The sequence below is a fragment of the Epinephelus lanceolatus genome, chromosome 8 (assembly GCF_041903045.1).
Source record: "Epinephelus lanceolatus isolate andai-2023 chromosome 8, ASM4190304v1, whole genome shotgun sequence".
NCBI lineage: Eukaryota > Metazoa > Chordata > Actinopteri > Perciformes > Serranidae > Epinephelus > Epinephelus lanceolatus.
The window spans coordinates 14761377-14786151 of record NC_135741.1 but is presented as its reverse complement, the minus strand read 5'-3'; the positions used below and the strand labels follow the sequence as shown (position 1 = coordinate 14786151).

General features: G+C 40.3%; 1 protein-coding gene across 1 annotated transcript; it reads left to right on the top strand.

The window, feature by feature from the left end:
• Positions 1-5471: 5471 nt before the first annotated feature.
• Positions 5472-19436, top strand: LOC117257826 (rho-related GTP-binding protein Rho6-like). The gene is made up of 5 exons (XM_033628160.2): positions 5472-5727; positions 7713-7800; positions 14167-14276; positions 14861-14995; positions 16256-19436. Exons 1-5 carry the CDS (start codon positions 5608-5610, stop codon positions 16499-16501), a joined length of 699 nt encoding a protein of 232 aa, XP_033484051.1. The 5' UTR covers positions 5472-5607; the 3' UTR covers positions 16502-19436.
• Positions 19437-24775: the final 5339 nt, after the last annotated feature.

The window sequence follows — 24775 nt, the reverse complement described above, 5'->3', positions numbered from 1 at the left end:
CAAAAAGTTTGTTGTATCCTAAATGTCTTGGAGTAGTTCAGACTGTAATTCTTTTCGTGCACCTTTAGAGGGCAGTGCAGTTTAATGAGAATATTTACAGGCTTGCCACACTGAGCTCTATTCCAGGGAATGTGATGGTAATTTTCCTCATCACGGATAAATTGTACTGAAACACTCATGAAGATTACTATGAGAAGAGTCAAAATAGAACTGAGGACACAAAGATACTCTCAGAAAAGAGGCAAAAAACAAAAAGGACATTTGCCCTGGTTTTACAGATGGTCTGGGATGCAGGGTCCAGGTGTGTTCATATTTACACACAACTGTCTTTTTTGTTTATTTTGTTTTGTTTTGGATACATTTCTGTAATATATGCCATCCCCTCCACAGTCAGACACAGTTGTAGGTACATGCAGTGTGCAAGGACAACCTTTGCTTTGACATTTGAAAAGGGCACCTTTGCTTTCAAGACAAAAGGAGCAGTGGTGGCGGTGCCCCTTTTTGTCTTACCTACTAGTCACACAGTCTAGTGGCAGCACTGATTGCTTCATAACAATGTGGCTTCACTGCTGAATTTCCAGCCAAAGAGTCTCAAACTCCATCTGACTGAAGTGGCGCTGTTCACACTGAAGGTTGAGGGCTGTGCAGCGATAAGAGCTCTTCTCAGTTATTGTACTTCTGATATAAAATACCAGTCGCCCCTTTCTGCTGTGGCTGTACATTAAATATGAGTTGCTCTACAATTTTATTCACTCTGTCTCATCTCTTGACTTGTCTATTGTTGTCATTAAAACCTCTCTGTATAATTTCCCTCCATGCTTCTGTCATTCTGTCTTCTTCTGTAGGAAAGTTGACAGAATGTAAATGGAAAGACATTTTGCATATAAACCTTTTTAAATACAGTGCAGCAGCCGTCAGATGTATTCAATTCTACACTGCTCAGATCTTAACTTGCAGCATGTGAAATAAAAGAATGATGCTTTTAAGACGCAAAATAAATATATTAATGTCGCACATCAATATTTTTTTCTGCACAACTGACTAACCAAGACACCTCCATTGTTACGCACTCCATTTAATCCATTTACTTGTTTCACAGTTGTCAGACAGGTAGCTGCTGACAGTGAGTGCTACCGTCCACCACTGCAATTACCCATCCGTTAGCATAATATGCTACAGCATGTGAAATACATGTGCACTGGATTAATGGTAATGAACTACTTTCTCCTTTGCAGCATCACTGAACTGTGTCACGTTCAAGAGCAATTATTAGACAAGCATGCCAATACATTTCCACTTGATGATTGCACTTGTTTTTATGGTAATATTCTTTAATCATACCCTGATTTACATAATGCAAAAGCTCTCAACCACGTCTTACTTGAATTATGCAAATGATTGCGCTTCAAGCCATAGGGATGTGATTGGTTTTTCTTTTCTGAGTCCTTTCTTAGAAATTATTTTAAATGGATTTGGGATTAATGCTGACTGTGTCCACCAAAACTACCGCTGTATGTTCACACTTTGGCTGCAAATGAATGCACATTGCATACAGCAGCTCCTAACCTAAAATATTATTGGCTATCTCTAAGCTGATATATTTGGGCTTTCCTGAGGCTCATTGTGCAGATGTAAGCAGACAAATTTCCACTGACAGACACGCACACGGAGACACAACACTAAATGTCAGTGGGTCGAGCTAGGTAAGGTGAAACACTGGGTGAATATGTAACTTTCAGCAGTGTCCACAACAAATCTAGGTCAGACAGTCGTCAGGTGGCCATGGATTTTTTTAGGTCATTGTGTCAGCTGTACACGGAGAGTCAAAGTTTGGGAATAATATAAAAGTCACTGCATCTTCAGATGACCAAAGTGTTGTCACCTTTCATCAGGACACGTCGCCTCGGTCAGTAGACATCCTCTCAAACACAGTCTGCAGTGATCATATGACAAAACATTGTATTCGGTGTCTAAACTCTGTTATTCCCATCACCAGGAATGTCCTTGACGTGAGATTATCCTTAGTAAAGGAGTAGTTTGACATTTTGGAACATGAGATGACATGATTATAATACTGATACCGCTCTCATGTCTGTGCATTAACTATGGGGCTGTAGCCATAGTCTATTAGGTTAGGCTTAAATCAACATAAAGACCAGAAGCAGACAGAAACAGGAAGCACAGCTCAATCCAACAATCTAAAACACGCCAAAAAAAGATTTGCTTCCAAGGTTACTTTCACGGTATGCGTCCCACCCAATATGCACAGTAGTGTTTCTCCTGCTGGCCCCGCCTGCACCCATAGACTTTACATTGTGATGACGTCACAGATTTTTATATTGCGTTTCTCGGGGGCGCCTACTGGCTCACCTGGTAGAGCAGGCAACCCGTGTACAAAGGCTACGTCCTCACTGCAGCAGCCATAGGCTCGATTTGAACCCATGAACTTTACTGCATGTCATCCCCCTCTCTCTCTTCCTTTCACTCTAATAGGTGTCCTGTCTTATACAGGCAAAATAACAAAAAAAATCTTTAAAAAAAAATTGCGTTTCTCAGCTTGAGGAAAGTTTTAAATATAAAACCTCAATGGATTAAAAATGAATAATAAAAAGAGTCATAACTGATCTTGTTTGCAGTTCGAGGTGCCCTGTCAACAGTTTTACAAACTGGTCTATGGGGAAAATGCTTTTTGAGCTTTAGGGGATTTTGTTGATGCAATACTACGAGTGGCCAGTGGGAAAAATTTAAGCCAGAACTGAGTGGTGATCCTGGGTGCCTGATCTTAGTTCAGTATGCAACCATGCTAACATTCTCTAATCAGCAGTAAACATAAAGTACAGCTGAATCTGATGGGAATGCCAATATTTTTGCAGGTATTTAATCAAAAACAAAGTATTGGACAATTTAAAAATATTACCTGACGATGATGGCGTTTGATAGCACGTTAAAGGATCACCAGAGTTACATACCATCTGTGACTCAGTGTTTGGAAAGCCACACAGAGATTTACAGTGAGACCAGTAAAGGGGGGAAATGGAGCATGAGGGAGTCAAGCATTAAGTGCAAGTTAATGTTTGCATGCTATCAGTGTGTGTGCTGTAGTACATATGTGTAATAGCAGGAAGATAGAAATTTCAATGAATCAAGACAGAGAGGGACATGGTTTACTTTGTTTCTCTCTGCACCAGGCAGCAGGTGCAATTCATGTCCCCATACACAGTTTATACATCAATGGCATCAAAGAGCCGTCTGTGACAGTTGTTTCCATTTACGTTCTGCACAACTAGCCACGCTCCACTTCCTCTCCAAATGGCTGACACTCCTGAATTCTCTGTTATACTTCAGATTGATGAAGCCATCTGTCATCTGTTTGAGGTTAGGAGGCAGCGCCCGGCCCTGTACGCTACACGCTACGTGTTATATAAACATATAGTATGTGCACATACATTCACACATACAGTATGTTTCATGTAAAAAAATAATTGCATGCATACTCACATGGCTGTGTCCCAGAGCTGGTTGCAAGCACATACACAAAACACACTGAAACAGACATCAGATAGACATTTAGACAACATCTGACGTAAATCCCGTGTTTGATTTCTGTGAATTGTCCTCCTTCAAACCTTTACTGTCATTTTCAACCATTTTATTTTATTAAAATCACATGTTGTTGAAGCACTGACCTCTGAACTGACACACTAAAATACTGTAAAACTCCATAAACATTTGTTAATGTAAAAGAGATACTGCCAGAGCAAACTGCTAACACAAGTCAGATTAAAGATGAGATCCTTTCTGATGACTTCTGGTCATGTGACTTAACATAAGCTACATGCACATGCCTGCACAAAAAATGCTCACAAAAAAGGAAAACAGTATTTAGATTAATCAGATTTAAATATATCTTTGTGAGTATTTGTTTCTGTTGCAGTTGTGAACAAAATTAGATTTCAGGCCTATAAACAGAGACTCATCAGGTTTTCCACAGAGAGGACACGAGAGGACAAAAATCCCCTTCAGCTGTCATCAGGTTCTTAGAGTTTACTTAACAGAAACTAAAAAGTACAATATCTCTATGAGAAAATGTGGAGTAAAAGTATAAGCATAAGCATAAACGTAACTGTCACAAAACCATTTAAGCCCCGTTCCCGACAAACATTTTCGGTATGGACCCTTATGTTTCCACCTCAAACAGTACACTTAAATGTGGGCGAGGTTGTTGTCAGTCACTGCTCCGTTCAGCACTCACTCATCACCTCATCACTGGTGACACATAGAAATATCTGCACCGCTTTATCGTCCACAGAACGAGGCTACACACCAATATTTTCAGAACAAAATAGAACAGGCTGCAGTGAGAGTCTCTCTCCATGGGATATTTAAAAATAGCAGGTTTATGCATTTAGTCCTTCTCAGGCAAGCTCAGGGGTTTAGTGTTGCTGGAGCCCACAGGAACGACGCTCCACAATGAGGTTTTTTTTTTTCTCCAAGTGAGGATTAGTATATATGGAGTTCACATAACCTGGCTGAAATTAATATATATTAATGCATGAAAATCCACTCATTACTAAAAGTGTATGTCATATAAAAACTAAAGTGATTGTCAAAGTTGTCACAGTGAAATTTAAGGTGTGTTGATTGATTCATGTCATCAACTCATACACTGAGTAACATTACAAGTTAACGCTCCATCTTAAAAGTTGCAGGCAGTCGGCCCAGTGAATTAAGTTAATCTATCTCCGACTCCAGCTGCTGTCAGAGGCAGGAAAACATCCTTTCATTTTATAGCTACAGTAATAAAACTCTCCACAGTATGAATAGTGGCTACATGAGCCTCAAAACCAGCCACAACTCAGCTCTGAGCAGAGTGACCGTCCGCTATTGACCAATCAACAGACTGCAGTGTTCACAGCTCCACCTTTTAGTACCAGATGTGTGTGCTAGGTACCCCAACAGAGGGGGGAGCAAAAATGGCAACGGTATGAAACGGTTGCATTGGTACCATCCACAACTTTTCACAGTGGAAACAGGAAAAGTGTACTGAACGGAACTGTACTGTACTGTTTGGTGGAAACAGGGCCATAGTGATAAGAATTATTCCAACAATAATTGGTATTTTCAGGCAGCTATATAACTATACTATTTGCCAATAGATGTCCCTAAACCCTCCACACTGGACCTTTAAGTAAATGATCTGAGGACTTCTTCCATCATACTGCCAGTATTGGTAAAAACAAGTTCAGGGTGGTGTAGGTGGTGCATTGAGGGGCCATCAGTATCTCTTAAACCATATGGTGTAGCCCAGCAGTTCACCATCCACCATTACCACAAGATACCAAGATGAGACCACGTGCACTGCCCTCCTCCTCCTCCTCCTCTTCCTCCGGCTCGCGCACTGCGCAGCGCTCATTGGTTGGCGCGACAATATAAAGTTCCGCAGTGATTCCCTCACTGACCGCTGCTGCTGTGCTTCACTCACTCACTGACTGTCTGAGGAAGAGGAGCAGGGAGAACACAGCAACACAGTCACTGAGAGGATTTACAAAACTTTATCGTTATTATTCCCCCTCGTGTTTCTGTCTAACAGTCTGATCCACCGTCACCATGAAGGAAAGGAGACTCACACAGCCGTTTGTAGCGAGGTGTAAACTCGTGCTGGTCGGAGACGTCCAATGCGGTAAAACTGCGATGTTACAGGTCCTGGCCAAAGACTGCTACCCCGAGGTACGACATATCTGTTATAATAAGGGCAACAGTTATTTTTCTTATGTATTCTGATAATGGAAATGGATGATTTAAAAGTACAGGTTTGTGCAATGAATTTCCCCCTGAAGAAGAATAAATATCAGGCTACTTAAATATCCTCAAGGACCACAAGACTAGACAAGAGTTTTACTTGACTGTAATATAAGATCCCTTTAAGAAATGTTCAGCACTGTATACAGTAAATATATAGTAATCTTATTCATCACTGAAGGTCTATTATTATTATTATTATTATTATTATTATTATTATCAGTCTCACCACTGTCACTTTACATCATCATAATTTTATCTTCATTTATTGCTCTTGTATTGTTCCCATTTTTCTACTTTTGTTCTTTCTTATAAACCTCTTATTATTTGTTTTTACATCCTCTGTGGATTTGTAGCCTACTTATTTCTGTCCTTGCACTGCTGCAACTACCACATTTCCCCTCTGGGGATCAATAAAGGCCAACCTTTTCTTTTCTTATCTTATTATAGTTACAAAACTCCCATGGTGTCACAGAGCTGGTAGTGCTGCTGGATTGACACACATGTGGTGAAGGATATCTGACTGTGGGCTATATCTTCACAGGTTTAGCTCAGTAGTTTAGACAGGTCTAGTGATGGTGTAAGATCACTGATATACTGCAGGTTAATGTTTGAACACTGCTGACCTTGTAAATTGATTTTAAAGGAATGTTAGTCACTGCAAATTTTCCCAAATGATTGTTAGTCGATTAAACACAGTAGTGTTTTACAAATATGGAGATTTGTGTTTTATTCAACATTTGATGGACATTAATTCTTGTTTTGACATTTTACACTCTAAATCCTGGGTCTTCAACAGGGTGCCCGCAACCCCTAGGGGTCGTCATAGGTACTGCAGGGGGGGCTGCCAAATTATTGTTTGATTTTTTTCTCCCAAATATTCAAATATGGCTAAAAATATCAACATGAATCCAACTTATTACAAGCCAAGATTAAAAAAACATTTAATTTAGTTCATAACATTGATGATAGGCTAACTATTGCATGAATCTTTATGCAATCATGTTAGCTAGCTAATGCTAAATCACTGTGCGGCACCTGTCCTTAACACAGAGGCAAACTAGTGAGCTAGCAGTTAGGTACTACTGAAACATATTGACCAATTCACCCTTCACTAAGTCCCACCCCCGGATGCAGACTGACTAATCATACTGTAGCATCAGGCCGGCTTAGACCAGGGTCCGACAACAACACAGCTGTGCTCCATTGATTCAGATTTCCTTCATTTTCAGGCCGGTTTTGTGGATTTGGTGCTAAATGTTGTGCCTGGGGCACGTCGTGTATTAATGATACTCGTTACCTGGAGAGGTTGGAAAAAGATATACGTTTCTTCTCTATAATCTAATGATTATAACAGTGAAACAAAGGCCGACCCTGCTGTACAGGAACCAGTTCATCTGCACGCACTGTGATGCCACACAGCTGGTTCAATATCAGCAGTTTCCCTTTATATTCATTGTCTTGTGTGCCGATCAGCAGTGATGTGGTGGTTCACTTTGACACTGTGATCTGTAGCCTATAGTTCGGCTTTAGCTTCTAACTATCTTTGTCTTTTTAACCTGTTGTTGCTGCTGAGTCAGTTTGACATCCTGGATATATCCTTCAAACACAGACTGTAGACCCCTCTGTCTGCTTCTCTCTGGAATCACTCTTTCATTTTTCCAACAGTATGATTATCTTTCTTCAGGGAGTGCAGTTAGTCCAGTTTAATATGCAACTCAATTTTAAACAACATATACAGCAGGGGGTTCCAGCTCCGTTTCTCTTTCATCTAAGGGGTCATTGGCCTGGAAAACATTAAGATTCCCTGCTCAACATGATGATATATTCGACTTTGACATCTTCACGTGAATAAATGCTAATGAATTTGTGATCGATGCTCCTGAACCCGCTCTTTAATTGTCCATTTGCAGACTTATGTCCCCACTGTGTTTGAGAACTACACGGCCTGTCTGGAGCTTGAAGACCAGCGTGTTGAGCTCAGCCTCTGGGACACATCAGGTGAGGTTTATGCTCTGATTTTCATTATCACCACAATTTAATAAAACTAGTAAATAACAAGGTTGTGATCTTCTCTCAGCTCCAACGTTGACTCACTGCCAATTTAAAATTCTCCCCAAGCTTTTCTTGTTTGTTGAGTCAAGAGCTCAGTTCCAGTAACTGTATTCATGGGCTGATTTGTGGGACTTGTTTACCCTCCCAGCAACATCACAGTCCGCCTGGATTCAGGTTACTGTTACTGTAAATGAAGCTCCAGCTCAGTCATTGTTTTACAAAGTGTTGTTGCTGTTTACCCAGACGTCACTATCTGCCGATCCTGTTTTGATGCCGTTAAGCAGCTTTTCACTCGTGTTAAATCTGTTGAGAGATCTTCCTTGGTGGATTGGTGCAGGCAGCGAACAATAGACCTGAGTCACAAGGCTGTTTGGGCAAGTGGGGCCCAAAATTCACAGTTTAGCATTAAAAACAAACAAACAGAATAAAAGAGGAACCCACCTCACATACTGCCAGAACAATTTCATAACAGCGAGTTCAAACTGTCACAAACATTTCAGACAGCTTGGATTCAAAAACCAAGAGGCGGAGTGTCACTAGTGGTTCTTTGAGCTGTATGTATGATGGCTGTAAGCAACAAGTAGGGTATTTACATTATTGATGAATCTGCATTTTATTTTCTTGATTAATCAATGAAAAAATGTGAACAACCTGTAAAATGTTTAAAAAATTGTGAAAAATGTCTATCGCCAGTTTCCCAGAGGTCACAGTGACATTTTCAAATGTCTTGTTTTGTTCAACCAACAGTCAAAAGGCAATAGAGCCTCACGTTAAAAAGCTGGAACAGAGCGGCAACCTCCAGGGCTGAAAAATGAAGCCAACGCCAAGTGTGAGAAACTGCAGTTCCTCTAATGGCCACTTGGGGCTGGCTCTGGAAGCGAGTCAATCCACATAGACTCCCATGTTAAAATGTCTAATTTTACAGCAGCAATAAATGTTTACAGCCTGGTACAAAAATCAGTTTGGGCCTCTATAGCTAATTTACCCATTAGATGTAAAGTAAATCCGTAATTTACATTACGGATTTACATTTCATTGTGGCCACAATGCATCAAATAAGGGTGGGGCCGCTTTCAGTTACAGGCTGTCTGCAAGGCGTCGCTGCAGTCTGTGAGTCAGATCCACTCTTTGCTCTTCCACAGCTCCACCCTCTTGTCCAAATATGGCCACTTCTGACTCCAAAAAACCCAAGATTGTTACGGCCAAAATGCTGTCCACAAACCCCTGGGTGACGTTACAGTAGCTATGTCCACCTTTTTTTCAAAGTCTATTGCTGAAACCAGAAAATTGTCTCACAGCATTTCTGCTTGAAAAGTACATCAAAAAATGATTCAGTTGTCAGAAACAGTTGCTAAATTTATGATGCAGGTAACTCATGTGTCCCACATTATTTACCTACTTTTGCTTTTATAACTTTGTTATCAAATGTGTTTGTTAAGTTCTGAAGCCAACTTTCTTGAGCTTCTGGAATGTATGACTTTTTTTTATGATTTTTAACGTCACTTTTTCCACATAGAGCTCAGAGGTCAGAAGCGTTATGTAAATGTTGTCTACTGACTATAAAAAGAAATAGCAACAATCATTTGAGTCATTTTTCAAGCATGTGTCAAGGATTTCTTGGTTCTACCATCTCTAATGTGAGGATTTACTGATTTTCTCTTTTTTTTATCTTTGTAAATTGACTTTCATTGAGTTCTGGACTGTGTATAGATGAAGGAATTTGAAGACGCCACCTTAAATGAAATGATAATTGGTATTTTTTCACAATTTTCTGACATTTCATAAACAAAAAGATTAATCAATGGGTCAAGAAAACACTTTGCCATAACCTTAGTTGCAGCCCTACATGCAGTTCAGAGAACCATATGTGTCCCACTGACATAATGACCTTAAACATATAGAGAACATATGTAAATAGGATCGATGAGAGATCCACTCCAGTATAGATTCATTTCATAACAGCATTGGCCGGGGCATTGTTTTCAGAGGAAGTCGAGCAGTGCCAGTTGGCCTGCAGAGGGGTTGTTTCACAGGGGAGAGGGGGATGCCTCGTCCATGCAGGGGGTGGAAGTGTGCACGTATGTGTGTGCGTCCTGTCTTACTATGTGTGCAACTGTGCGTGTGTGTGAGCGGCGTACAGTCGCTGTGAACAGAAGGCACAAGTGAGGGATACTGAGTGAAAAGCTATGCATGACCTCCCCACTGCCTTATGGTGTGAGCTGCCTAAAAAAAAAGAAGGTGTTATGTAACTGAAACCAGCGCTGAACTGATGTAGGATTGTGTATTTATCTCCCACGGAGTAAAAACTTTCTGGACAGTCACCCTTTCCAGAGGAAACATTGCATAAGACCTATTTACTTTTGCAACACACACAAACACAGTTCCTGCCAGTCTTTACCATAGTTTATTATCTTTATCTATAACATTTAGGACTGTAACTTAAGTATTTTATTATTGATTCATCTGCTAATTTTTAAAGAAAATATCGAAAAGTTGACATCTTCACATCTTTCTGACCAACAGTCCCAAAAAATAGACTGTATATGAAGATGTAAAAAACGTCACCACTTCAAGCTAAAATATCCTGGATATGGGCGCTGCCATCTTGCGCTTTTGGGGCCACAGTCTGCTCAGTGGTGACTGTGATGTGGTGTGGCGGTATCATGTTCCCACCGATATACCTGCCCAACCAAATGGCGAGCAGTGCCGTTGATTGTGAGCAAACTGATTGACACAAGAAAACAAAGACGTGAACATAATTCAGTTTGATAAGAACCACCTAAAACAACAGAAACCACCTTTGGGAAAAATTTATTTGACCTGTACTTTGAGTTTTTAGTTTGGCTCATGTCCCATCTGCTAACATTGAGAGTGTTGGTTTTATGACCTATACTGCAGCCAGCCACCAGGGGGTGACGGAGATGTTTTGGCTTCACTTTTGTGGGGGCTGTCCAGGCCCTGGGCAACAGCACTGAGCTTTGAAGCCAAATTTCATAGTGGCCAAAGGTGGAATTACAACTCTGAGGTCCTTCACATGATGCCATTGGGCCCAAAAAGACTTTATACCATACACATACGTTGTGAAAGAGACGCCCATTACCCCTCGAAATGACATGTTTCACTATCAGGATTTGATCCATTTGGTCCGATAACATTTCTGAAGTCCAGGAGAGCCGCACTATTAAATCGTTTTCATTTCCATTCAGGTGAGCAGAGGGCTAAACCTGAATTTAGCTGTTTAGCCGTCTTAAGTCTCTAGTTCACTTGCTCTGTGGGCCAAATGATGCAGAAGCTCCGGGTCATGTCATGCCATGGAAATTAAGCTTTTTTGGCTTTGCTCCACTGAGTAGCTTTTATAGGAATGAATAGGGCCCTTCCTCCTACGCTGTATCCTGTTCTCTTAATACATCTGTGGAGCTGTCATGTCGTCTATCTTTATCCATCTTTATATACAGTCATTGGTCCAAAATGGAAAGATATTCAGTTTACAATCGCAAAAGATCAAGAAAAATGGCAAATTCTTACAATTTAAAATCAGAAACTAAAGAATGTTTGGTATTTTTGCTTGATAAAAGAAAACACAGTATAAAAATAGTCTGTTAATTTCATGGTGATCTGCTAATTGAATAATTGAATTTCCGTTTCCACTCTAAGAGTATTGCTCCAGGCATCTGACTCTGATATGAAATGATCTTTCACATGCAAAACATGTGAGAGGACACGTCACCACAGCTCCATGTGCACCACATGCACTCTGGCAATAAAAAAAAAACCTCAGAGTATTTTTCCAGTTCACCTTGCATCTTTTGTCGAGACACACACAGTCTTGTCTTTTGAGACCAGATCTTTCCATTCGCTTTCTTTCTTTCTTTGAGAGTAGAGAGGGAAGTTTCATAATTGTATCAACTGTTTGCTCAACAGAAAGGGTTGTGTGTGTTTGGTGTGTGTGTGTTTCTGTGTCCAGGCAGGGGGCTGCTAATGTGTGGGAGGTGGTAGGTGCTAGAAGTTGTGTCCTCTTTAGATCTCTCTGCCTCCTCTTTCTCAAGCCTTACATCACCCTGGATAGTTATGTGATGGGCGCTTTGATTCCCTCTAAAAAAAAAAGTTATTGATAGGTTGTAGTTGTGTAAGTAGGCCAGTCAAATATTCTGATAAACTGAGTAAAGCAGAAGCTCTTTTTGAATGTCAGTGCTTTAATATATTGTTATAAAAACATTTAATTAATGCCTCTGGAGAGAATTCATCCAGGCAACGTGATTGTTGGTTAGTTCCGGTAGAAGCTTATTAGAAGTATCTATTCCTGATATAATTATATCCTCTTTTATTTGCAAGGAAAAGCTTCTGGTGCACATTTGGCCCCTGAGGACAGGAGTAGGAAATTAAATCTCAGCGCTGGTGTGTGGGGAGTGATTAGGTGGCAGAGGGAAGACAATAGAGAGCGGACATCCTGTCAGACCGTTTTTAGCACAGGAGCCTTCCTGCGAGGTAAAGGAAAGGTTCCACATATAGCCGCGCTGTTTATGGAAACGTGTGTTTCCTTCACACCATAACTCACATTCTCATAACTGAGGTGTCGTATATATGAGACAACAATCAGGGTAGACTGTCAGAGTGAGGCGATGAATAGTGCAGCCGATTATATCATTTTGAGGATCGGTTTATTCGTGGCTCAGAAGGGATTTGTTGGAAAGTAAAGTCACTGCTGGTTAATAGAATAGAACAGATAGAATAGAAAGCCTTTATTGTTATTGTACAGAGTATACAACAAGATTAGGAGTGCTACATTTGATCAGGTGCCAACAAGTCATTGAAACAAGAAAGTAAAAAAACAGATGACATTGGAAATAAACAGTGTAAAAAAAAAGGCTATATCAAGCTGTTACACATGTAAAATAAATAGTGGATTGCACTGATTATTTAATATTTTTGCGTGACTTTAAGCTCCTGTATCTCCTATCAGAGGGCAGGAGAAAGAAAAGTTTGTGACCAGGGTGGGAACAGTCTTTAATAAAAGGGCCAAGAGCTGCTGTGACTTTGCGCGCCTCCGCTATCTATTCACCTTCAATAAGGTGCATTTTCTGGTTTTCACATACAAGGAATTTGCCTCAGATATTTGGTGCATAAGTCTCACAATAAAGAAAAAACAAGTCAAGAACATAGATTGTTTAAAGTAATGGACGTAGCCATTGTGACGTCACCCATTGGTTTGTGGACTCCGGTTTTGAAGCCTTGAGTTCAGCATTTTGGTCGTCAGCATCTTGAAGTTTTGGAGTCAGAAGTGACCATATTTGAATAAGAGGTTGGAGTTGTGGAGGAGTGAGGAGCAGATCTGACTGGGAGCACAAGGTGACGCAGACAGCCTGTCAGTGAAAGCATCCACACCCTTAATTTTGTAGAACTTCAAGCCTTGTTAATATGTAACGGGTGAGTTATATAAAAATTCACCAATGGGAAAGGTAGCTCCAGAGACACTAAAATGTTTTTTTTTGTAACAGGCTGTAAACACATTCAAAGTTGGGCGTTCAAACATGGGGGCGTATGGGGATTGACTCACTTCATGAGCCAGCCTCAAGTGGCCATTTGAGGAACTGCAGATTTTGGCACTTCCTTGTTGGCTTCATTTTTCAGCCCCTAAGGTTGCTGCTTGGTCAAGAACAATAAATATAAAATATACATTAACAATAAATATATGTAAAATAGATCTGTCTTAGATCCATCCTTGTACAATTTTCCTATATTCATTCATTATCTGTAAATGTTTAATCGGGACAGCGTTTCAATCCTACTTGGATCTCCATCAGCTGGTTTTTGTTAGCCTTGTACATACGTGATGTACGTATAATTTACTCTCCTTCATCTTGTAATAAGCCTTCAACCATTAATTTAACAACATACGTTTTTTTGTATTCAAAGCAAAGTCTTTTAAATTAAGTTTGTTACTGACTAATAATGGAAAGCTGTGATTGGTGCAGAGTTGCACTGACCGTGACTCAGAGTTATAGTTTACTGGAAAGATTTCTCTCAGTGGGAGGCATCAAGCCTGGTGAAATGATTTGCTCTCTTATCAGTTTGGCAGGCGTGTATGTGACTGTGTTTGTGCGGTGTGAAAGTGAGGAGGACGACTGTGATAGAACATTATAATGGTGTCAGCTGGATTCAGACCATAGAAAGAGATTTTTAGTCTCTGTTTCTGCTGACGAGGGGAAAAACTTCATTAAAGGTTTTCATTTTTAATTATGTTTTGAGCTGTGCCCACCCTCCTAGATCACATTAATAAAATTGTGTTGTCATGTTTTATCTGTGTCTCTTTAGGTTCTCCGTACTACGACAACGTCAGACCCCTCTGCTACAGCGACTCAGATGCAGTGCTCTTATGCTTCGACATCAGCCGACCAGACATAGTAGACAGTGCACTGAAGAAGGTAAGGTTAAGATTTTCAACTTGAATACTTCATTCATCAAGACCTGATATGCGATTTAAATGTTCCCTCATTTTTTTGAGCAGCTTAGTTGCCAACTGTGGAATTACAACTTCTGGGTCCGTCACATGATGACACGGGGCCAAAAAATATTTTTCCCATAGACTTACATTGTGAAAGAAACATCTGTTAACCAGTAGCTACATATTTCTGAGTGTCAAAACCCCCACAAAAAGACTCCTTTCACTGTCAGAATTTGATCTATTCGGTCCCATAACCTTTTTGAAAGTCTACAAGAGCCACATGATTAAATCATTTTATCCCCAGTCAAGTTAGCAGAGCGCTAATCGGAAGTAGCCAGCAAAAGTCTCTAGTGCGCCTGCTCCATGGGCCCAACAATACGGAAGATTCAGGTAATTTTACATCTGGGAAGTTGAACTTTTTCGGCTTCTTGCACCACTGAAAAACTTTCACAGGAATGAACATGGCCCCGCCTCCAACACTTTATCCCTCTCTCCTTACACATCCATTGTTGTATCATTTACTAAAAGACTCTTAAGTGAAACCTGTTTCTCTTCCCCTCGCAGTGGAAAGCAGAGATTCAGGACTTCTGTCCCAGCACACGGATCCTACTAATAGGTTGCAAGACAGACCTGCGCACAGACGTATGCACGCGCATGGAGCTGTCCAATCAGAAACAGACTCCCATCTCTTATGAACAGGTTTGTTCCATGACTTCTCTTTCTTCCTCTGTGTATCTATTTAGGTTTCTGTCTCCTGTCTAGACTGGACAGTCACAGAAATCCCCTTTTTGTTTTTAAGGAATACTTAAACGAATACTACTTAATATAAATTATTCATCCTGTGTTAAAATAAACGTTAAATTTGTGAAGAAAACTGTTTTTCTCACATACCTCTACAGTGAACAGAGAATATGAAAACTGAGAAAATTCTTGATTGATTAAATGATGAAATCATCCATTCACAAACTCTCATACAACTTGTGTAATAAGATAAGATAAGATAAGATAAGATATATTTTATTGATCCTCCAGGGGGGAAATTCAAGTATCACAGCAGCATAAGACAAAATCAAAGGACATTAAATAGAATAAGATTAAAGAGAAAAAATAAAAAGTAAAAATTAAGATAATAGATAAATAAAAGATGAAATAAAATTGCTACATCAGATGAATAAAGTGACTAAAAAATGGCAGACAAAGAGTTGAATGAAATAAAGTGACAGGTGGCAGATAAAGTGTCATATTGGACGGATGCAAGATAAGTCCGTTCAGAGCTGGATGTAGCTTAAGCCAAACCGCAGTTGTACAGTCTGATGGCGGTGGGCACAAAAGAACATCTGAATCGTTCAGTTCTGCACCGGGGTGGGATAATCTGCTGGCTGAATGAGCCGCCCATCAGCCACAGCTCGTGATGCAGGGGGTGAGAAGGATTGTCCAGGATTGCACAGATTTTGTCCTTCACCCTCCTCTCAGCCACTGTCTCCAGACTGTCCAGGTCCAGTCCCACCACAGACAACAACAACAACAAGCAACAACAAGCTTGTTGAGCCTGTTGACCTCACCAGTCTTAACTCCACCCCACCAGCACATTACAGCAACATAAAGAGTCTCACACACAGACCAGTAGTGTGCCTGGGAAGGTGCATGCTTTCACCTCTGCTAGTAAGCTTTTGGCAAAAATGCATGCATTTGGGAAGTACACAGCACACAACTGGATAAATGAGACTTGGATTATACTGCACGAGTTGTGTGGGAGTTTGGAAACAGTTCTGCTCTTGTAAACACGGACCCCAGTGACTTAAATTCATTAGGAATTTTCTGTTTTTTGGATTCTTTGTTCACTGTGGAGGCAATACATAACACAGGATGAGTGCTTGATGTATTAATTATCATTTTGTGGTTTAAGTATTCCTTTAATCTACCTGAGCTCAATGTATATATTTTTCCTTCACATCGCAGGGTTCGTCCTTGGCCAAGCAGCTCGGAGCAGAGGCTTATCTGGAGTGCTCAGCCTTCACATCCGAGAAAAGCATCCACAGTGTTTTCCGTACTGCGGCGCTGGCCTGCATGAACAAACTCCAGGCTGCCAATAAACCCAGCCCTGTCCGCCGCCTCTCCAAGAGACTCCTACACCTGCCCAGCAGGACAGAGCTCCTCTCCTCCACCTTTAGCAAGGACAAGTCCAAGAGCTGCTCCATCATGTGAATACTGCTGAGCTCATGCAAAGCAAGGACACACAGGTGGTTCCAGCAAGGGAAAGAGAGCACTGATCTCTACAAAGCGTCTTTCTCCTTTGCAGCATCATCCCCAAACTTCCTGTCAGCCACTTCAAAAAAAATGTGCTCCACTCTCTATATTCAACTCTGACACTGAAGTTTTGATCATGACATATCACCAGCACACAGTGCAGAGACAGAGTGAAATGTTTGATGTTGAAAATATTTCTGATGTATTAAATATGTACAAAGAGAGATTATAACAGGCACTTTAAAACCTGTTAGATTCATCACATAAAGGTTGCTGTCAGAGCTTAAATAAGGTCATACCTCCTCTTCTCCAAGTGGTTGTAAACGCTGCATTTGACTGCATTACCCTCATTTGAAATTCTGATAGCGGTGCCCTTTCCCATCCATCTCTTTATCTGAATGTCTCTTTAAGGTCACGCTATGGGCTGAGTGACGAGATGAAATGTAAAATCTGACAGTGACAGGAAGTGGTACCTACAGAAATGCGGCTTGGGGAATTTAAAACAGCAGAAATTACTCCCCCGTTGACCCCTCACGGTATTTCGTTTAGAAATTAAAGCTGACAGTGGAGGAAAAAAGGGGTAGAGAAGGGAGGGATTTGGCAAAGCAGAGTGTTCATTTGCAAAGACAGTCGAAGGACGAACCAAGAGCACATCTGAAGGAACGCAGTGTGACTCAGCACTCACATGAGCCACCAAACAGTCAAGGGGTGGACACACTGGGACAAAAACAAACACACAATCCTGGGCCATGTAAAGACCAGCTGAGCATGTTTTTGTCAGATCTCCTTTCATCAACCAGTACCACAGCAGTCTTTAATTTTTCAGTGTTATTAATCCTAAGGCTTGATTTTAGTGATGTTACATTAATGATGCATCATCTCACTGTTCCCTGATACTTTAAGAGCTGTTTAATAGATACCAGCGTTTCATCCAGCATTTTTTTCTTGGTCTTTAAAAGATAAAAACATAAAAGATTTCTTTGCAAAACTGTTTTTATACCAAAATGAGTCAGAAGAAGTCTTTGTTTTTTTTAATCCTCTGCCTCATGGATATATAAAATAGTCCGCAGCTTTTAACTTTGTGGACTGCAAATATGGGCCTTTAAACAAGCTCCACGGTGCTTTGTTAGGCTGATTATTGTTAAAGGGAGAGTTCACTCCTCAATCTAAAATACATTTTTTTCTCCTACATGTAGTCCTATTTATCAGTCTTGATTGTTTTGGTGTGAGTTGCTGAGTGTTGGAGAAATCGGCTGTAGAGATGTCTGCCTTCTCTTGAATATATTGTGCTCAAAGTGGCAAAAAATGCGTTTGAAAAATTCAACAGCAATGTCTCCTTCCAGAATTCATGACCCAGTTAATCCAAAGACCTTATTGTGACCAGTTTCATGTAGGAACTATTTTCTTTTTACCGAACTACACCCAACAACCGTATCACTGCACAGAAGGAAGTGGGCATCTACTCATGAATGAGAGGCTTGTATTTGTGACAGCGCGAGATGTAAACATTAATCAAACATTAGCTAGCTCAGTAGTGCTAGGTGAGCTAGCCTTAACGGTTGATTATCAGCTAATCTCCGGAAGCTAGCAATGTCTGCTCAGTGATACGGTTGGTAAGTGTAGTTTGGTAGAAAGAAAACTGCTCACAACAAGGTCATGATTTCTGGACAAAGACTTGCTGCTGAGTTTTTCACATGTATTTTTTGGCACTTTGAGCACCGCAAGCTAAGTGCCATCTAGTTCCATTGTATTGGAGAGAACGCAGACATCTCTACAGCTGATATCTCCAACACTGTGCAACTCACACCAAAACAATCTAGACTGATAAATAGCACTACAGGTAAGAGGAAAAATATGTATTATTGATTTTGGGGTGAAGTGTCCCTTTAACAGTTATCCAAAATGCACCTGCTGACATTTCCAGCCTGGATAGCTGCATTAACACTAAATGTCCCTGAGATGATCTGTGATTGGTGGGAAAGGTTGAATTGAATCACATGAACAGGCTGGACCTGTTTGGAGAAAGATTTTTCTTCCTTTTTATGCTTTAAAAAATATTTTTATTTTTCAACTTCCCTAAAAAAAAAGTATTCTTGACATTTTCCATTTCTTAAATAGATTTTTTTTCTGGATGTTTCTACTTGCTTGTGGCCGTCTTTGGTGTTTCTAATTTTTTTGTAGCTGTTGATGTTGTTCTTGTATTCACTTGAGTCTTCTGGCATTAGCGGCTGTTGACAGCTCAGCTAATGGAGGACTTGATGATTTGTAGGTCTGCACCGAGAAGCCCGGAGTTCTCTGGATGTACAGAACACTGGAATTTTGCGTGTTGCCTAGCAACAGTGTGAGCAGGGGCAGGCGTGAGCGGGGCTCCTGCCTCACAGAGAGACAGGGAGGGAGGCAGGGAGGGAGGGAGGGATGGCTCTCCGAGAGGGCGCCTCACCTTTTATTTGTAGCATTAGACGAGGAGCCACTGAAAAGGTGACGGCTGGACATTTCAGGGAGTGGCAGACTGCTCGTGATCTCCACATGGTTTTAAAGACCCCACGCTGGTAGCAGCCACGTGTGGGTTGTTGGAAACAACAGGCCGTCTAAAACACGTCTCTGTAGCTTTGCTTCAGTTGTTATTTCAAACAAAGCTCTGTTTGGTTCAATATAAAGCTGTCATTTCACTTTTTCTCTCTTGCTCGTTTTTTTTTAACAGACTTGTTTGGTTGTACATATCCTTCTTAATAAAACTGTTTATTATAAATCACTAAACAGAATGTTACTGAGGCAAAACAAAATGGTTGTGTCAAGTTGCCTATTACGGCTTAAATTATTGACTGGATTCTGTATTTGCTATTGTTATATGCTTTCTTTAAATCTTTATTTAAATAAATATGTCTGAAGATCATTTACAAGTCAGTGTTTATTTCTGCTTAAGTTCAGGGGTGCCTAAAATTTGTGTGGGCCGGACAAGTAAAACCATTGCATAATAACTTGTAAATAACAACACCTCCAAATGTTTCTTTGAAGAAAGTTGTGAAAACAGAAGATGAGCAGCCTGAGGTGTCTTCAGAAAAATGAGTGCAACTTCATTGTCGTTTTTTTAAAAGTCTGTTATTACGTGTGCATTTTTCTACTCATTTCTATTCCTGTGTCATAATGCTGACACCAAACTAAACTTAAACCTACTGAGTAAGCAAGTTAAATGATCTTGGCCACTTACAAATCAAAGGTTTTTTGTATGTAATGTTTGGATGTCTATAATGTAGGCTACATATTTGTTTGTTCAGAGTCCAGTGTATAAGATTTTAGGAAGATTTAGTGGCATCTTGCAGTGAGGACTGCAGATTACAACCAGCTGAAACTTCTCCTGGTTCTAATAATTATTATTATATAAAGTTATAATAATTCCCTCAGTGTTCATTGCTCAGGAGGTTTTTAACAGGAGCTGAAATATCTACAGAGGTCATTTCCTCTCCAAAAGGACAGGATAAGATAGACCTATATCGTCCCAGAAGGAAATCTGCCTTGGACTTCACAGTGTCTGCAGTTAAAAACAGTAAAAACAACAATAAAAACAATAGATACACACCCAGCTTCATCATAATAAAAAATGCACACATATTACAATAACACTCTGTATCATCTGCCTGAGGGGAGGAGCTGATATTCAGGTTGAAGAGCATGAGTTGGATCTGAGATGATTTTTTGTGCCTGTCTGATAATGGTTTGTTAAAAAATATCTTGAAGACTGGGATTGTTGACGGACTCCCATAATCTTCATGGCTGTCTGTATACGTTGGACCTGGGGTCTCATTGATAAAACAGCGTCTAGTATCCATACTAAAAATATAAGTACGGACAAAAGCCAAAAATATTTGACAATTTCTGCAATCAGGCTTCCACCTCATCATCTGTGTCACCTATCTCCCGTCTCCAAAATGTTGGTGAGCATTGGTCAGTTTAGCAGGAGCCATATTATCCGCAGAGATCCCCTTCTCTCTAGAGCACACAGACCTGGTGATTCAAACCAGGAAAAACACTAAAATAAAGCACTGTCACATCTAAGAAACTGTTTTTCCCTCTCTCGACACAGAGGGGTCAAGAACTATGATGGTTGATGGGAAAACGTGAATGGTCCTATCCAGAGCCAGTGTTCGGTTTGTATGTTCTGGGCTACCATAGAAACATGGTGGTGCAACAAGGTGATCTCCATAGACGAAGACCTGCTCTCTTTGTTAATATCAACAGCTCATTTTGAGTTAACTAAAACACAACAACTCTTATTTTCAGGTGATTATACACAAATAAAGAAAACATACTTATTATTTTGTATTTCATTTCTGCCAATATATCCCCCTAAATTCTTAACACTGGACCTTTAAACCACATGTGATTTATGTGTTGGACCCCAGGAAGACTAGCCGATGTCAAGGCATTAGCTGATAGAGTGCCCCAAGAAGGAGTCCTAAAGCCCAGAAATTAGTTAGCATTTTAGTACTCCTGGTTCCCTTCCCTTCTCGAAGTCAGTGGGTTTTTTTTAATGGGTTTTTGGTTAGATGCCTGATATAAGGTCTATAGTTAACATAAGCTGAAGGGACTTTTACGTTTTGTTCTACAATATAAAATATGTTGGTAAATACCCCACTCAGGAATTTTGAAACCTTTATGTGTCTTAAGACAGCAATAGGTTGCTAAAAAGTAGCTTAATGACACTACATAGTGTCATCATTCCAAACACGGCTTTACAGCCTTGTTGTGGTAGCTACCTTGAAGTCATGCGATTGTGGTGTACGTTTTGACTAAGGCTTTTTATTTCCGCTGATTGCATTTAGGCTTAAAAAATCATAAAAGTGTAATATTATCTTGCTCAACAAAACATGTATCATTCCAAGTATCATAATGTTTGTTTGCCACAGAGCTTTACAATTACACTTGTAGCCCTAATTTCACCACCTTACATCGCAACACCTGCACTGTCAACCACCAAAATCTGCACTACCATCATAAGCATATCTACTTTAGTAATAACTCTCTGTAGTTGTCCTGAGACTAACACTAACTTCCACGTGGGCCTAAAGGAAATGTTATCCCTGCAGCACTCTATGGGGATCCTAATAAATGAACTAATCTAAAAGTTTTGGCAGTGCCTTCATAACAGGGTTTCACCAACATTGTTTTAAAATACAAGTCTGATACAGACTTTTGTACTGAAGCCGCTGATTGACAATATTTTGTACCATGTTTAATATTTTTAAATATATCTACAATACTCATGTTTTTTCAGAAAGCTGTGGTCAGAGTGGAAAAGCCTCTGAGGCAGTACTTTACATGAAGAAGGCCCCTCCCTGTTTAACTTGCTCCTGAAACCTGGCACATTTCAGCCTTTGTGAGTGCATCAATATTAGGTATGCAAAGGTATCTAGTGGGCCAGTTGTGGCCTGCAGGTCGTATGTTCGGCATCCCTGCTGTAGGCCATGAATGGATTTCGTGTAGATGAGGTCAAGGAGCTGTATCATATTAAAATAAGATTATTTTGGTAACAATCAAATTCAAGGCTCCCTGAGAGAAAAAAGGACTGATAGCTTGGCAGCACATTGTCTATTTTGTCTTAACAAAGAATGATAACATACTTATTTCTCAGGTCAGGGACACAGCATTTCACTTCACACTAAAAATCCATGATACAGAGAAGACATTATTCTCCTGTATGTGTTAAGGGGAACTGATACTGACTGCTTTAGCTCTGGTTTACAATGAAATGCAGTCAGGTTTGTATTCATAAAGATTTTTGGAGATCAAACTGAACTTTTTTGTTCAGCCTCTATGGACTGTGCGGCCTACAACTAAACGATGACGGCAGCTACACAGTATGGTGTCAAAACAAGCCCGTGGATGTTATACCACTGAGGCGTGAACACAGCCTTAAGGGGTCATCCCTTCCCCCAGCACACATATACACACACCCACATGTCCAATGCCACATGCATACCTCATGTTACATACATGATTACTTTTGAAAACTTGCCACTTTGTGTTGTTTTGTAAAAGGGGGTGTTGTTGTTGGATTTCGATGTTGTCCTACTTGAATAGCCCATTGGAGTCACAACTTCATGAAGTTTGTGTGTAAAGTCCTTCAAGGTCTTATATAGTGATTTACTGAATTGTGTTGGACCTTTAGAAATTTATTGAATTTTTACTCAAAGATCCAGTGTGTGTGATGTAGAGGAAAATATTGGAAGGAGATTCCTTGTGTTTTCGTTACCTTAGAATGAGCTACTGATATCTACATACAGTCCTCTTCATGGATGTATAAAGAGACCTGGATACAGCATGAATGGCGGGGCCCCGTTCACTCCTATGAAGGTTGCTCAGTGGATCATGAAGCTAAAAAGGTTCAACTCCCGCGTATAAAATTGCCCAGATGATTGGCACTACTTCTGCAGTAGAGCAGGCACACTAGAGTCATTTCATTTCACAGGGGTTTTGACATTCAAAAAAATGTATCCACTGATTTGCAGACATCTCTTTCACAATGTTAGTAAATAGAAAAAAAGTATTTTTGGGCCACGCAGCACCATATGCTGATATAATTACAATTTGGCCACTACAGAATTAGCTTCAAAGCCTGAACAAACACCCAAAAAACTTTATAGCTTCCTGTTTTACTTCTGCAGTATGCCGCCAACTGAATATGTACACAGTAGTGTAGTACTGCAAGTCTTCGCTGGGCTCAGTTCGAGGTGTCCTGTCAACAGTGTTACAGACATCTCTCTTATAAATGTGGCCTATGGAGAAAATGCTGTATGGGCTACAGGGGATTTTTTTGCTGCAATACCACGAGTGGCCAAGGCTGAGATGCTTCCCTGGGGGCCTGGCTATAACCCCTTAAAAATATGTTGCAGGAGGACAAATTAAATATAAAAGTATAGGAAGAGATACTGTGTGTGTGCTTCAGAATTAGTTTTATTCATGTGATTTACAGTGAGAGGGAAACTGGATTACGCTAAAGTTATTTGGGAATAATATTAAATCATTTGCAGTGTTAGGAAAGTGTTGACATATTACTACTTCTTTAATCGGTCAATCTAAACCGGTTAATGTGATGTTAGCCTAGCAGCACACTACTGTTTGTGAAAAGTATCATCAGTGAAAGTGAAAACCCACCTCATCTTGTCATGTTGTCTACATTTTACATATAAAGCTTCCTATTGGATGCATGCTGCTGACGTTCTGGCTAGTCGTCGCTACCTTTGTATTAAGTTCTGCCCTCACCTGTGGTCACCTCACCTTCAGGAACCTCCTGAAAACAATTATAAAAGAGGAAAATGTAAAAATACAGGCAGAGGGCAGAGTAACTGCAGATAAATACATCGCCACACACTTCTAGCAGGTCAAATGTAATAACTGAGAGAGATTATTTTTGTTTGAGTCTATATATTATTTTTTTAAGGAAAATCCTGCATAGTATACCTTTAAATTCCTCTTATTAAATACCTGCTTTGGTCTAATTTGAACAAAGTACACCTAATAGATTTATTAAAACTCAAGCATTTCCTTTTCTCTCCACTGTCACTGCTGTTTTTGCAGCTTCCTTTTCCCTTGCTTTTTCTTACGTAACCAGCCATCCTCCCTGACCTCCATTACTGTATTTGCTTAGTCTTTCCCTTGACTGATATTGGCTCTTATCAGGATCTCCGTGGCTGCGTCCTGCTGTCACACTCTGCCCACTGATAGTACGACATGGCTGAAGTGGCTGAATGTTTGCCATTCCTGAGCTATCACACACAGGATACAGCACTGACTCCTGACCTTCTTATCCATTACCTCTGTACAATAGGAGACAAGGAAATTGTGAGAATATACTCTGCATCACCAGACTCAGATAAATTTTGTCTGCTCCAACATTGATTTTCTGCAACTGGAAATGGACTCGTGGTTTGATCGTCTTTTGGATAAACACGGCTGCTAGCCCGTCTGTCTACGATGCTGCACACTCTTATCTGTTTCTACAGTTTCCCCCTGTCTCTCTCATACAGATACATACACACATTTATCAAAAAACTGGCCCATGTACATTACATGTCTCTGTAAATCAGATTAAGCTCCGACAAAGGCGTATTGAGCCTGTCATCCATGGCAGATTGCTCCAAGGTATGATTATACTGCACGACCAGTGGATGTGGAACTAAAGCGCTGCCATGGTCCTCTGACAAAGACTGCACCTGTTTGGAGGAAGCTGTTTGG

Bases quoted from the DNA above. Each gene is read 5' to 3' on its own strand.
- LOC117257826 (XM_033628160.2), top strand. From the start codon at position 5,608: ATGAAGGAAAGGAGACTCACACAGCCGTTTGTAGCGAGGTGTAAACTC. The intron at 7,801-14,166 runs GTGAGGTTTATG...GTGTCTCTTTAG, and splicing joins CAGCCTCTGGGACACATCAG to GTTCTCCGTACTACGACAAC. The intron at 14,277-14,860 runs GTAAGGTTAAGA...TTCCCCTCGCAG, and splicing joins TAGACAGTGCACTGAAGAAG to TGGAAAGCAGAGATTCAGGA.